The 10,791-nt window shown below is 44.3% G+C and overlaps 1 protein-coding gene across 1 annotated transcript in view; it reads left to right on the top strand.

The window, feature by feature from the left end:
- Positions 1-5,574: 5,574 nt before the first annotated feature.
- LOC146785727 (aspartate aminotransferase, cytoplasmic-like) overlaps positions 5,575-10,791 on the top strand; it is a 540,935-nt gene continuing 535,718 nt past the window's right edge. Inside the window, exon 1 of the mRNA XM_085633572.1 lies at positions 5,575-5,749. Coding sequence (XP_085489698.1) covers positions 5,575-5,749 — 175 coding nt within the window. The remainder of the gene's footprint in view (positions 5,750-10,791) is intronic.

Below are 10,791 nucleotides of genomic sequence, written 5' to 3'. Positions count from 1 at the left end.
TAGTCTACTGGGTTCAGTGCCGTGGGAGAAAACCTACAACCTGACTGTTATAAAGATGTACAATTAATTTGGGGACCTTTTGGGATTGATCACTCAGGAATTCTTGAGAAATGTGCCTCACTCAGTCAGTTACTTACATTTCCTTTCCTAACATTCAACATCATTCCTCACAAAATAGAAAATCCTAAGTTTATACACTACATAACATAAACAACATAAAACAGCAACATGACATTCATCTGTGGCCACATTTCTGTTTACATTTACATAGACATACTTATATACTCTAAACTACATACTAGAGCAGAAAGACTACTGCTCACCTCTCCCGGACTCAGGGAGGACAACCTTTCCCTGATTATACCTACAAACTCTGACTTCCAGACTTTAGTGTTCTGCTTTTCAGAATGTACGCTGGCTGTTCAGCCTTAAGTCCTACCCTTCCCCTGACCACTTCCGGCTACTTTTAGCCAGGTCCCTAGTATCTTCCAGACTTACCACCGGGGTCCTTCAACATTGTGTCAATACACAATCATGCATGCATATCTCAACATATACATAATAACATATACCATATTTTACTGTCAAAATGTTGCTTGCAAAATTAAAGGAATGGAGTTCGCACTGTTCCCACCTTTAATTATTCGAACTCCCAAGTCCTACTGGTCCCATAGAAATGAGAAGACTTTGAAAAAACTGTGTCTTCCGACCTTCTTTTAAACTGTGCTGAATCATTCCAAGAGGACATACAGTATTCTGGATGTGGCAGCAGGCAAGAAGAAGTGGAACTACTGGCTGACCCACCAATATGTGGGAGGGAAAATCTATTGAGCAAACACCAAGGAAAACAAGTTGACACAGCAATATGGGTTTATACTGTAGTTAAGATCAGTCACTACAGAAGAGATCAGTTCACCACCGAGGAGATGAACTTGATGTCTGGAGTTTTAGCTCAGAAGCAGCCCTATTTATTCTTCCAAACCACAAAGGAAAAGGTTACAAGTTCATCACTGATGTAAGCAATATTCACACAGGACATACATGATAGCATCAGTAGATGTAGCAATTTATCGGAAACAGAAGCGCAGGTAGGTGGGCCTAGCCTCAGATGATGAGTGTGGAAACCCCCTATGTGGGTTTCAGTTCTCGGAATTTAAGCGGAGCAAAGATATATTTATGTACCTGCGCACTCCGTGGTTATGTCTTGCTCAACGCTGATTGGCCAAGTTTATCTGACCTTTTATATGTGGTTTCTTCCATCAAGCCATCTAGCCGGTTAGGTGTGAAGCTGTGGTTTCTTCAGAAGCAAGTGACCAGCTATCTGACTATTAGGTGGGATATTGGCAAAAGAGTGCACCTGTGAAACAGTATGTACCAAGGCAGGATGTGCACCTGGTATTTCTTCCTATGAATGTGTTCAAGTTAAAGGTGTAAGAAACCGCAGCGCTTCAGAGGAAGCTTGGCTCATTCCTCTAGCAGATGGAGATTGTGGTAACCTGTTTTTGGAGGCTCTTCGCTTAAGCACTGATGGTTTCCTGAGTCTGGAGGGAGATAAGATCTAAACTTCATGCAGTAGCTCAACTTGCTAATTGCAAGATTTTTCCTGACCTGTTTCCTAACAAACAATGTGACCTATTTATCTCAGCTAGACATATTCAGCCTCATGCATCAACCCAAAATCCAGTCGGTAAAATACCGATTCGCTAATAGCTCCCGGTATTAAGTTAAAAATACCCAATCCAATGCATCAACCCAAAAGCAAAAATCGCTATTTAAGGAATCCTTAAATAGCGATTCTTTAAATAGGGATTCCTTAAATACCGATTCCTTAAATAGCGATTGCATTTAAGGAATCCCAAAGTGAGATTCCTTAAATGCAATGCATCAAAGTTAAAAAAATAGCGATTTCGCTAATAGGGGGAGCAAATTACCATGAAGATGAACTGCATGGTAATTTGCAAAAACTTTGAAAAATGCACTTTTGTGCATTTTTCAAAGTTTCATGTTGTGCACACACATGCCCTTAGAGCATGTGTGTGTGCAACATATGTGCACATATCATTTTCAGGGGTGCTATAGGGTGTCATTTTGACACCCTTGCACCCTTGAAATTGCATGAGCAATTTGCGAGAACCTACTGGTACTCGCTATTTGCTCATGCAATCTCCGATTCATTCCTATGGGCCTGGAGGCCCATAGGAATGATTGGGACGGCATTCCTTAATTGCTACTCGCTATTTGCTAGTAGCAATTAAGGAAAGTTAAGGAATCGCTATTTGAATAGCGATTCCTACATGCATAGCCTTTTGCTATTCCTTATTAGCGAATCCTTATTTTTCGCTAATAAGGAATCGCAAATGCTAATGTTGATGCATATGCCCCATTGTTCTCCTAAGTCACTACTTATGTGCAGAGGACTGTATTGTCACAGGGACCTAAAACTGTCTCTAACCTGAAAACTTTGCCTGGATGTCTCAGGCCTCAGAACTGTGTGTGTCTGTGTGTAATGTATCTCATTTTCCCTATATCACTACCGATTTCAAGGCTAGTCATCCACCTCCCGATTCCTGCATGCAGTAAGCCGATTCCTTGGTGGGCTTCAGCCGACAGGGACTGATCTTGTATGATTCGGAGCATTCATACAAGCATTCACTGCCAGACACACTTTTGTCACACTCTCTCCATCTGTCATAGCTCTTTCTCGGGCTCCTGACAGAGAAAAACATATATTTGCATTTCTGATATCTGATCCTGCAGCAGCTTGCTTGCAAGTCCCATACATGTGGCCAATAGGGCGGATTCAGGCCTCAATATAAGTAAATAGGAGAAATACATTCTCTCGATTATTTTTGTTTTATATATCTCACTTTCCTCTTCTAAAATGTTGGCATATATGGGTGTGTGGTTGGGAGTGTGTTGTTTTTGTTTTGAGCCTAGACAGGAAGCATTTTCATGTTTTGTGTGAAGATCATGGATGTCTGGTGATCGAGCTGTGGAAGGCATTGCCTGGAGGTGTGATGGTGTGTGAAAGACAGACACACAAATTATTATAAGAACTAACCAGTGTTGCCACAACAGAAGTGAGATGATGTGTGTCTGTTAACCAAAGTAGGATAATCCGAGATGGCCCAGTAATTCATAGAGCGAGATGCTCTAGTCAGAGATGCTGTTGAATTGAGTATAAGGATACCCAAAGCGCAAGTATGGGAATTGGTGACATAAACATCAGACCTGCCGGCTCACAGGTGCAACCGTGTGCCACACGATTTCTGCTCACTTCACACGGTCACGGGCTGAAAACAACTGTAAACAGTGGGTTTCCAGCTCGCTTTGGAGGTTGTAAGCAGCCAAAGTCCCTAATAGGTGTGAAAACACCCCATGACATGATTGGTGACAGCCTTAATGACCCTTTTTGGGGTTTTTTAGGTCGAGCCTAGGGCAGCGTGCATGCGTTGCCCTAGGAGATGACCTTTAGAAATTGGTCATCTCTTTTCAAGCACTCGTGCTTGTAGCGGCATCCACCTTGCGGGAGCGAGCAGCGGCGCGCAGGGGCCATCTGCTTTTGTAATTAACATGGCCGCGCGCGCTTTACTGTCGCTCCCCTGCCTGTGCACCTTTCATCGCTAATTTGCACACGTCCTTGCACATCCTAGATATCACGCTGCACCCCCCCCCCCACCCCTTTTTGTTTTATAAAACTAAGCATTTCTACCAGGGGTATGCTGCATTATTATTTTAAAATACTTGTGATTTCTCTGTGAAATGTGTATGCATCTCTCAATGTTGAATGGTATTTACAATTGTTTAGGATATTGGTGAGCAGATGAATTGCATTGGCGCGCGTCTCTTTCACCACTGCAGGTTGGAACCACGCACGCCACCCTCACCCGGCTCGTTACCTGTGCTCTGAGCCATTGTTCCTCGGTAGAAGCATGTAAGAGGCCCGTTCGCCTGCCACCTAGCACCGCCTTCTCCCATTGCTGCTGCAGCTGCCGTTGGTACAGCAATGCACGGCCATAGCCTGCAGGGGGCGCGAGATGCTCTCCCGCACTGCACACCGGCTTCGGCAAACATCGTCTGTGTTCGGCTTTTGCTTACAGTTAACTTTTTTTGGTTCAAATATCTTTATTTAGATATTCATGCAGTACAGAGAATAACATGCACGTGGTCATTTAGGAAAGACACACACTTGCGCCTAGAGCTGCGCACAAGTGATGCTGTTATGCACATGATGGTACCAGCAGCGATTTACAGTAAATATTTAACAACTCTCTACTACCACCTATAAACCAGCTTAAAAACACTGGTGTACCTATTCCTTCAACCTACATATATGACGCTGTTAGGACAGTGTTTTTTAAATTTCAGAAAAGTTTATTGTTTTCCTTAGAAAGAGCAAGTATTACGAAATTACATGAGATGCATTGAACAAAGTATTGTAATTAAAGACCAGAACTTCTCAGTGGGTTATTCCAATAATAGGTCGCTTATGGAAAGATGGGTGGTAATTCTCAGAGTTAGTTTGACAAACTTCATGTTCTGATCCAATAGAGCTGCCATGTTTTCAGACTGATTATTTGGGATATTTGTATGATTTAAGTTGGAGTAGGAGTGCCATTCCAGTGTCAAATGTGTGACACTTTTTCACGAATAAATGAAAACAATGACAAGTTTTTGAGTCCCTCTCTGTGAATTATGTTACTGCATCCAGACATTTTACAGGATGAACATATGGTGAAATCAATCCAGACCTACTCACGTTACTAATGGTTCTTAGTCGCATCAGAGTCATAAATAAAAACAAGCATTGGCATAGCCAATTGGTCTCGCCTTTGGGACCTTATAAGTATTTAGTTATGCAGCACAATATTCTTGGTGCAACATCAACTGTTGCTTAGCTAAACACTTATAAAGTCCCAAAGGCGAGACCTATTGGCTATGCCAATGCATTTTTGGAAAGGGGTGGGGAAAGGGCTTGGTGAGGGCCAGAGTACCTTTTAGTTAGCTCTGGGCTCCAGGCCCCGCCCCCTTCTTACAATGTGAAAATATTTTGTAAGTTAGCAGGTATGAAACATGTACAGCAAGGCGTAAAGCAATATTCAATTACACGAGTTAAAATACTCAAGTGTTACTGTGAGATTTCCGTGTGCTTCTCGCACAAGAAGAGGACGAGTGGTGACTGCTATTCTGCAATTATTACAAAAAATTTAACCCTCCATGTCGTAAATGTTTTCAGTGACCCAGTTACAAGCATAAAGGCACTTATAACATTTGACAAAGTAAACTCCTAAACTAAAACACGTGCTACATACAGTTCATATTAAATGTTTTTCATTCACGCCCTTTACGTTTTACAACAGCAGTTTTTAAAATGCTGTACTCCGAAGTGTACCAAACTCGCATTAACATAGGTGTCAGGTGACAGGCATCATTCCTTCCCGTGAGCGCGCTACCTCCCGTCCTTTTTTTATGTCTCTGTCTTGTGTGTACTGTAGTCAAAGCAACAGCAGTGGAAAGAGAGGAAGGACTGTCCAGTGCTTTCTCCATTGGTTGCTTCCCGGTGTTTCTTTTCTCATGGCTGCGGTAGGGAAAGGGGCTCCTTGCTGTCCTTCATTCCCCGGCTCTAAATTACCAGGTCCGCTCTCTCTATTCACTGATGTTCCGGAGGATGTGGGCACAGCGGTGGAGAGGTTGCTAACTGAGAGCCGATCTGCTGTGCCGCCGCAAGGGACCTTTATTATGGGGAGAGGTAGGAGTCTCTGGGTAGTGAAGTTTGGAGGCAAGAATATAGGAGACACTGCCTAAATTAACTACAAAAGATTACGATACTGAACTGAGTAACATTTAATTAAAGTAAATAAAATTAAAACATGAAGCATTCAATAATATCCCATTCGATTGCAACGTTACCACGAGTTACCCAAAATGTGTCAGTTTGCTATGTATTTTATTTATATAGCCTGAATTGTTATTAAATTGGAAGCAAAATGATTATATATTGACCATGTATAAGTGAGAATTAAATAGAGTGCAGGTCATGTGCTGAATTACTTTATTGTTTTCTCATACAGGGTGGTTAAGGAAAATGATACCCAATGATGTAAAGCAATGACCCGCGGATCACACAATTTGGTCAAGGGTGGATGCTGGGATTTGAGTCCATGACTGCATATTGTACAGTTCAGAGACTAAGATTATATCTTTCTCTCTTCCGTTTGACACCAAAGGTCCATGTTTTTATGTTCGGTTATTCAAGTATTGTTAGTCAGTTAGTTTTAGTATTTGTAGTTCAAAAACTACATTTAGCACACCTTAAATCAACCTGACAGTATATACATGTGCTTAGTAAAGTTGTGCTTTTTTATTTGGCATGTTTCCACAGGCACTGATGATCAAACTGTGACACAACATGCCTGTCTGAAATCCTGCTGCAGGCGCAATCTCTGTGGGGGCTCTGAGATCTCTTCACTTTTGCTAATTTTTTAATTGTCGTCATTGAGGTGTGACAACAGTAACATTAACATGAAATAGGATCTTCTTCCTTCACTGCTGGCTCGTCTGGCTTGACAAACAGACCAAATTTCGAAGAAGCTGAATACCTCTGTGTTTGCAACTAAATAGTTAACAACCACAGAGGTCATAGATCCCCCACGTCTTGCTCATGAAGTTACAGTATTTCAAGGAGATAGGTGATGTGTAGCATGGCTTCAGAGAGACATGTCTGTCTGCCACTGTCCAATTTTCAGTTTTCACTTCAAAATCTGGAGGTTATTTTGTGCTCTGCACATCACCTCCACACTTCAAAAACTGGGAGAGGGGAGGATAAATTCTCCCTGTCCCCAACGGTTTCTATTCTCATGAATGAAGGGAATGGAATGGAGCCACCAGTCAAATCCCGTGCTGAATTCAAAATTTGCGAACATACGTGACAAGAATTTTCAATTCTATTAAGGACAAGGAGGCGAGGATTATGCTTTCTCATTTCTTTATTAGAAATACTCAGCAGCCAATCAGAAAACAGTAGATAACGAAAAAACTACAGTACCCATAAACACTAGGGTATCACGTGGCTAACCATAGAGACCCATACTACAAAAGGTCCTGAGGAAAGTATCATATCCTCTTTCTTTGGTGAGTAACAGTTCAAGTCAAAGCAGTAAGTCCCAGAAAACGAAGAACAGCAGGGATACAGTAGAAGTCCACTTCGAACCAAACAGGAATCTGCAGCCGAACATCCATGAAGACAGGAAAGCTGCAAATCGGACGAACCAGAAGGAGCAGCAGCCGCTACTTAGGATCGGAACCTGAAAAGAGACATACAGCCGTAATACACATCCAGTAAATGGAATGAAGTCAGAAATAGAGGGGGGGTAGAGAAAAGGTACATTGCATTAAACAATAATCATATGCAGAAAACACAATATAAATGCAGAACAATTGCAAAAGATAATCACGGGTGGGATAATCCTCGCCTCCTTGTCCTTAATAGAATTGAAAATTCTTGTCACGTATGTTCGCAAATTTTGAATTCTATGTCAGGACAGGAGGCTCCGATTATGCTTGTTCAAAGCTGATCCACCACTACAGAAGCAATATGATCAATAGGTTGAAAATAGTAAGTTTTAAACACTGAGTCAGAAGACCAATCTGCGGCCTTCATGATGTCAAACAAAGTAACACCCATGGAAAAAGCCTTAGAAGCCATAGCCCCACGTGCCGAAGGAGCACCAAAAATAGAGACATCAATGCCGGCCTCCGACATGAGCCATCTGAACCAGCGAGCTAGAGTAGCTGGGGTAACAGGACGAAAAGGCTTCTGCAAAGCAATTAGTAATTGACCATGCCTATCTGAATGAAAAGGGGCAGTACATACCTCATAATCCTTGACACATTGAACAACACAAAGGTTGGGATGATTGGGAAAAGACGGATAGGTAATTTCAGAAATATTAGTCTTGGTACGTCTGGAAAGGCGAAAAGTGACACCCTCAGGTGTAAAACTGCGACCCGCCAGATCCAAAGCACGCACATCCGAAATTCGTTTGCAAGAGACAAGACAAAGCAGCATGGTCAACTTAGCAGACAGTTGTTTACGAGAAAGTAAAGAATTGGAAGGCCATGACTCCAGAAATCGCAAAACAACAGAAACATCCCATAAAGACGCGTACTTGGGACTAGGAGGTTTCGAAAGACGAATGCCCCTAAGCAATTTGGTAATCAGAGGATGTTCACCCGCAGGTTTACCATCGATTGGAATGTGAGCTGCCGAAATGGCAGAACGAAAATTGTTTACCGTGCAATAAGCCAAACCAGAGGAGGCAAGAAAATTAAGGATTAAAGAGATATCCGCTGAAGAGGGATCAGCCTCCCGCTGAATACACCAGTCACACCATCGCTTCCATGACCCTCGGTATCGCTTATGAGTATTGGGGGACCAGGCGTCACTGATAAATTTGGAAGCGTCAAGAGAAAGGCCTGGGAGCGACCAGTGATCCCCGAAATTCGCCACGCTAGCAGAAGGAGAGTGCCCGACAGAATCAGGGGATGCGGATTGCCAAGAGGATCCAGCAACAGGTTCCACTTCTGGGGAAGAAGGAGAGGGACTGCGCAACACATTTCCAGGAGAACCGGGAACCACGCCTGAGCTCTCCACAGAGGAGCAATCAGGATCAACTCGGATTGAAACCGTTTCGCACAAGCCAGGACCCTGGGAATCATCATGAACGGGGGAAAGGCGTAGCACAGGACCGACGGCCAAGTCTGGAGAAACGCGTCCGTGGCCAGAGCCAGAGGGTCCGGTCTCCAGCTGAAAAACAGCGGAAGTTGAGTGTTCAGACGAGAGGCAAACAGGTCTAAGTGGCAATGACCCCAAATCCGTGTGAGAGAGCGGAAGATGCGGGGATGAAGACGCCAGTCGCTGAAATCCCGCAGATGGCGTGAATTCCAATCCGCAATCTGGTTTTGGCGACCAGAAAGGTATTCGGCAATAACCGTGATCTTTTGTTGCAGACAAAAGTGCCAAAAATCTTTGGCGATCTCCGCTAATAATTTGGACTTCTTGCCCCCTAACTTGTTGACATACCTGACCGCCGAAATATTGTCCATGCGGAGAAGGATGCAACAATTGGAACGAAGAGGCGAAAAGCAACGGATCGCAAACGATCCCGCCAGAAGTTCCAGGCAATTGATATGGAGAGACAACTCCTGGGAGGACCAACGACCCCCCGTCGAGACTGGACCGCAGCGGGCTCCCCAACCCCACAGGTTGGCATCGGACTCGATCACTAGATCCGGAGATGAACCGAACAGGGCTCGTCCATTCCAAGCCTCCATGTGGTCCAACCACCATTGCATCTCCGTCTTTGCCTCCTCTGAAAGAGGGATGAGATCGGAATAACGAAGACCCTTCTGGAGATGACGTATCTTCAAGCGTTGAAGAGCTCTGTAGTGCAGAGGGCCCGGGAAAATCGCTTGGATGGAGGATGCTAACAGACCGACAACTCGTGCTAACGATCTCAGTGACACAGTCTGTTTGGAAATAACTGAATTCAACTCCCTCTTGATGTACCGAATTTTTTGATTGGGCAAGAGAAGTTGACATGAAATCGAATTGATCTGAAAACCCAGAAAGTCTATTATCTGCGATGGAGTCAAGATTGACTTTTGAGGGTTGATCAGAAAACCCAGAGATTGCAAAAGATCTATGGCCCATTCTGGGTGAGTCACCACCTTGAGGGGACAGTCTGCCAGAATGAGAATGTCGTCCAGATATATTATTAAGCGGACTCCCCGAGCGCGCAAGCATTCCACGACGGGCCTCAGAAGTTTCGTGAAGCACCAAGGTGCTGACGAGAGGCCGAACGGGAGAACTTTGTACTCGTACCAAAGCCCCTGCCACCGAAATTGAAGGAATCGCCGATGAGGCTTGAAGATGGGGATCCACAAATACGCATCCTTGAGGTCTAGGCGAACCATCCGATCCCCCTCGTGAAGCAGATCGCTTAACAAGTGAATTCTCTCCATCTTGAAGTGTCTGTACACGACACCTCCGTTGAACTCCTTTATATTGAGAACAAGGCGAGAGCCGCCCCCTTTTTTCTGCACCAAAAAGACCGTGCTGACGAACCCCTGGGGATGGCGAACAGTCTGTCTGAGTGCCCCTTTTGCCAGGAGCGACTGAATTTCTGCGGAAATAAAATCCTGGTCTTGAAGAGAAAAATGCAGAGGAGAAGGAAGGAGGGTTTGATGCAGGGGCTGATAAAATTCTATGTGAAAACCCTGAACGGTTTGCAGCACCCAAGCATCTTTGGAGATCAAACGCCAATTGTGGAGAAAAGATTGAATTCGACCCCCCAGAACCACATTGGAAGCTGGAATCAAGCTCACCTGAAGTGTTGGAATCGTGGTATCCACCTTGATGTCCTCCGGAACGTCCCTATTTAAATTGCCCTCTCCCCTTACGAGAGGGATAGAATTGAGCACGGGAGCTGAAACCGGAATCTTGTCCACCGCCTCTGTGGGACTGGAATCCCCTTTGAGAATTCTGGGAGCCACGGCCAAACGATCGTCCCCGATGTCGTCCGGCCCTGGCAAAAACGGGTCGAAAGGCTCGTCGCAGGGAAGATTGAGCCTTATCTAGGCCACTGAAAGTTGCCACAAACTTAGTGAGCTCCTTCAAAAAAGGATGCCCAAAAAGAAGCCCCTGAGCTAAAGGGCCGGACTCGGAAGACGAAAGTTCCGCTAGCTGAGGGTCTAATTTGAGAAGAATAGAGCGACGGCGCTCACTTGAAA

Source organism: Triturus cristatus, chromosome 11 (genome assembly GCF_964204655.1).
Source record: "Triturus cristatus chromosome 11, aTriCri1.1, whole genome shotgun sequence".
In the NCBI taxonomy this organism is placed as follows: Eukaryota; Metazoa; Chordata; class Amphibia; order Caudata; family Salamandridae; genus Triturus; species Triturus cristatus.
The sequence above is the reverse complement of the archived record's forward strand: the minus strand, read 5'-3'. Positions and strand labels throughout refer to the sequence as shown.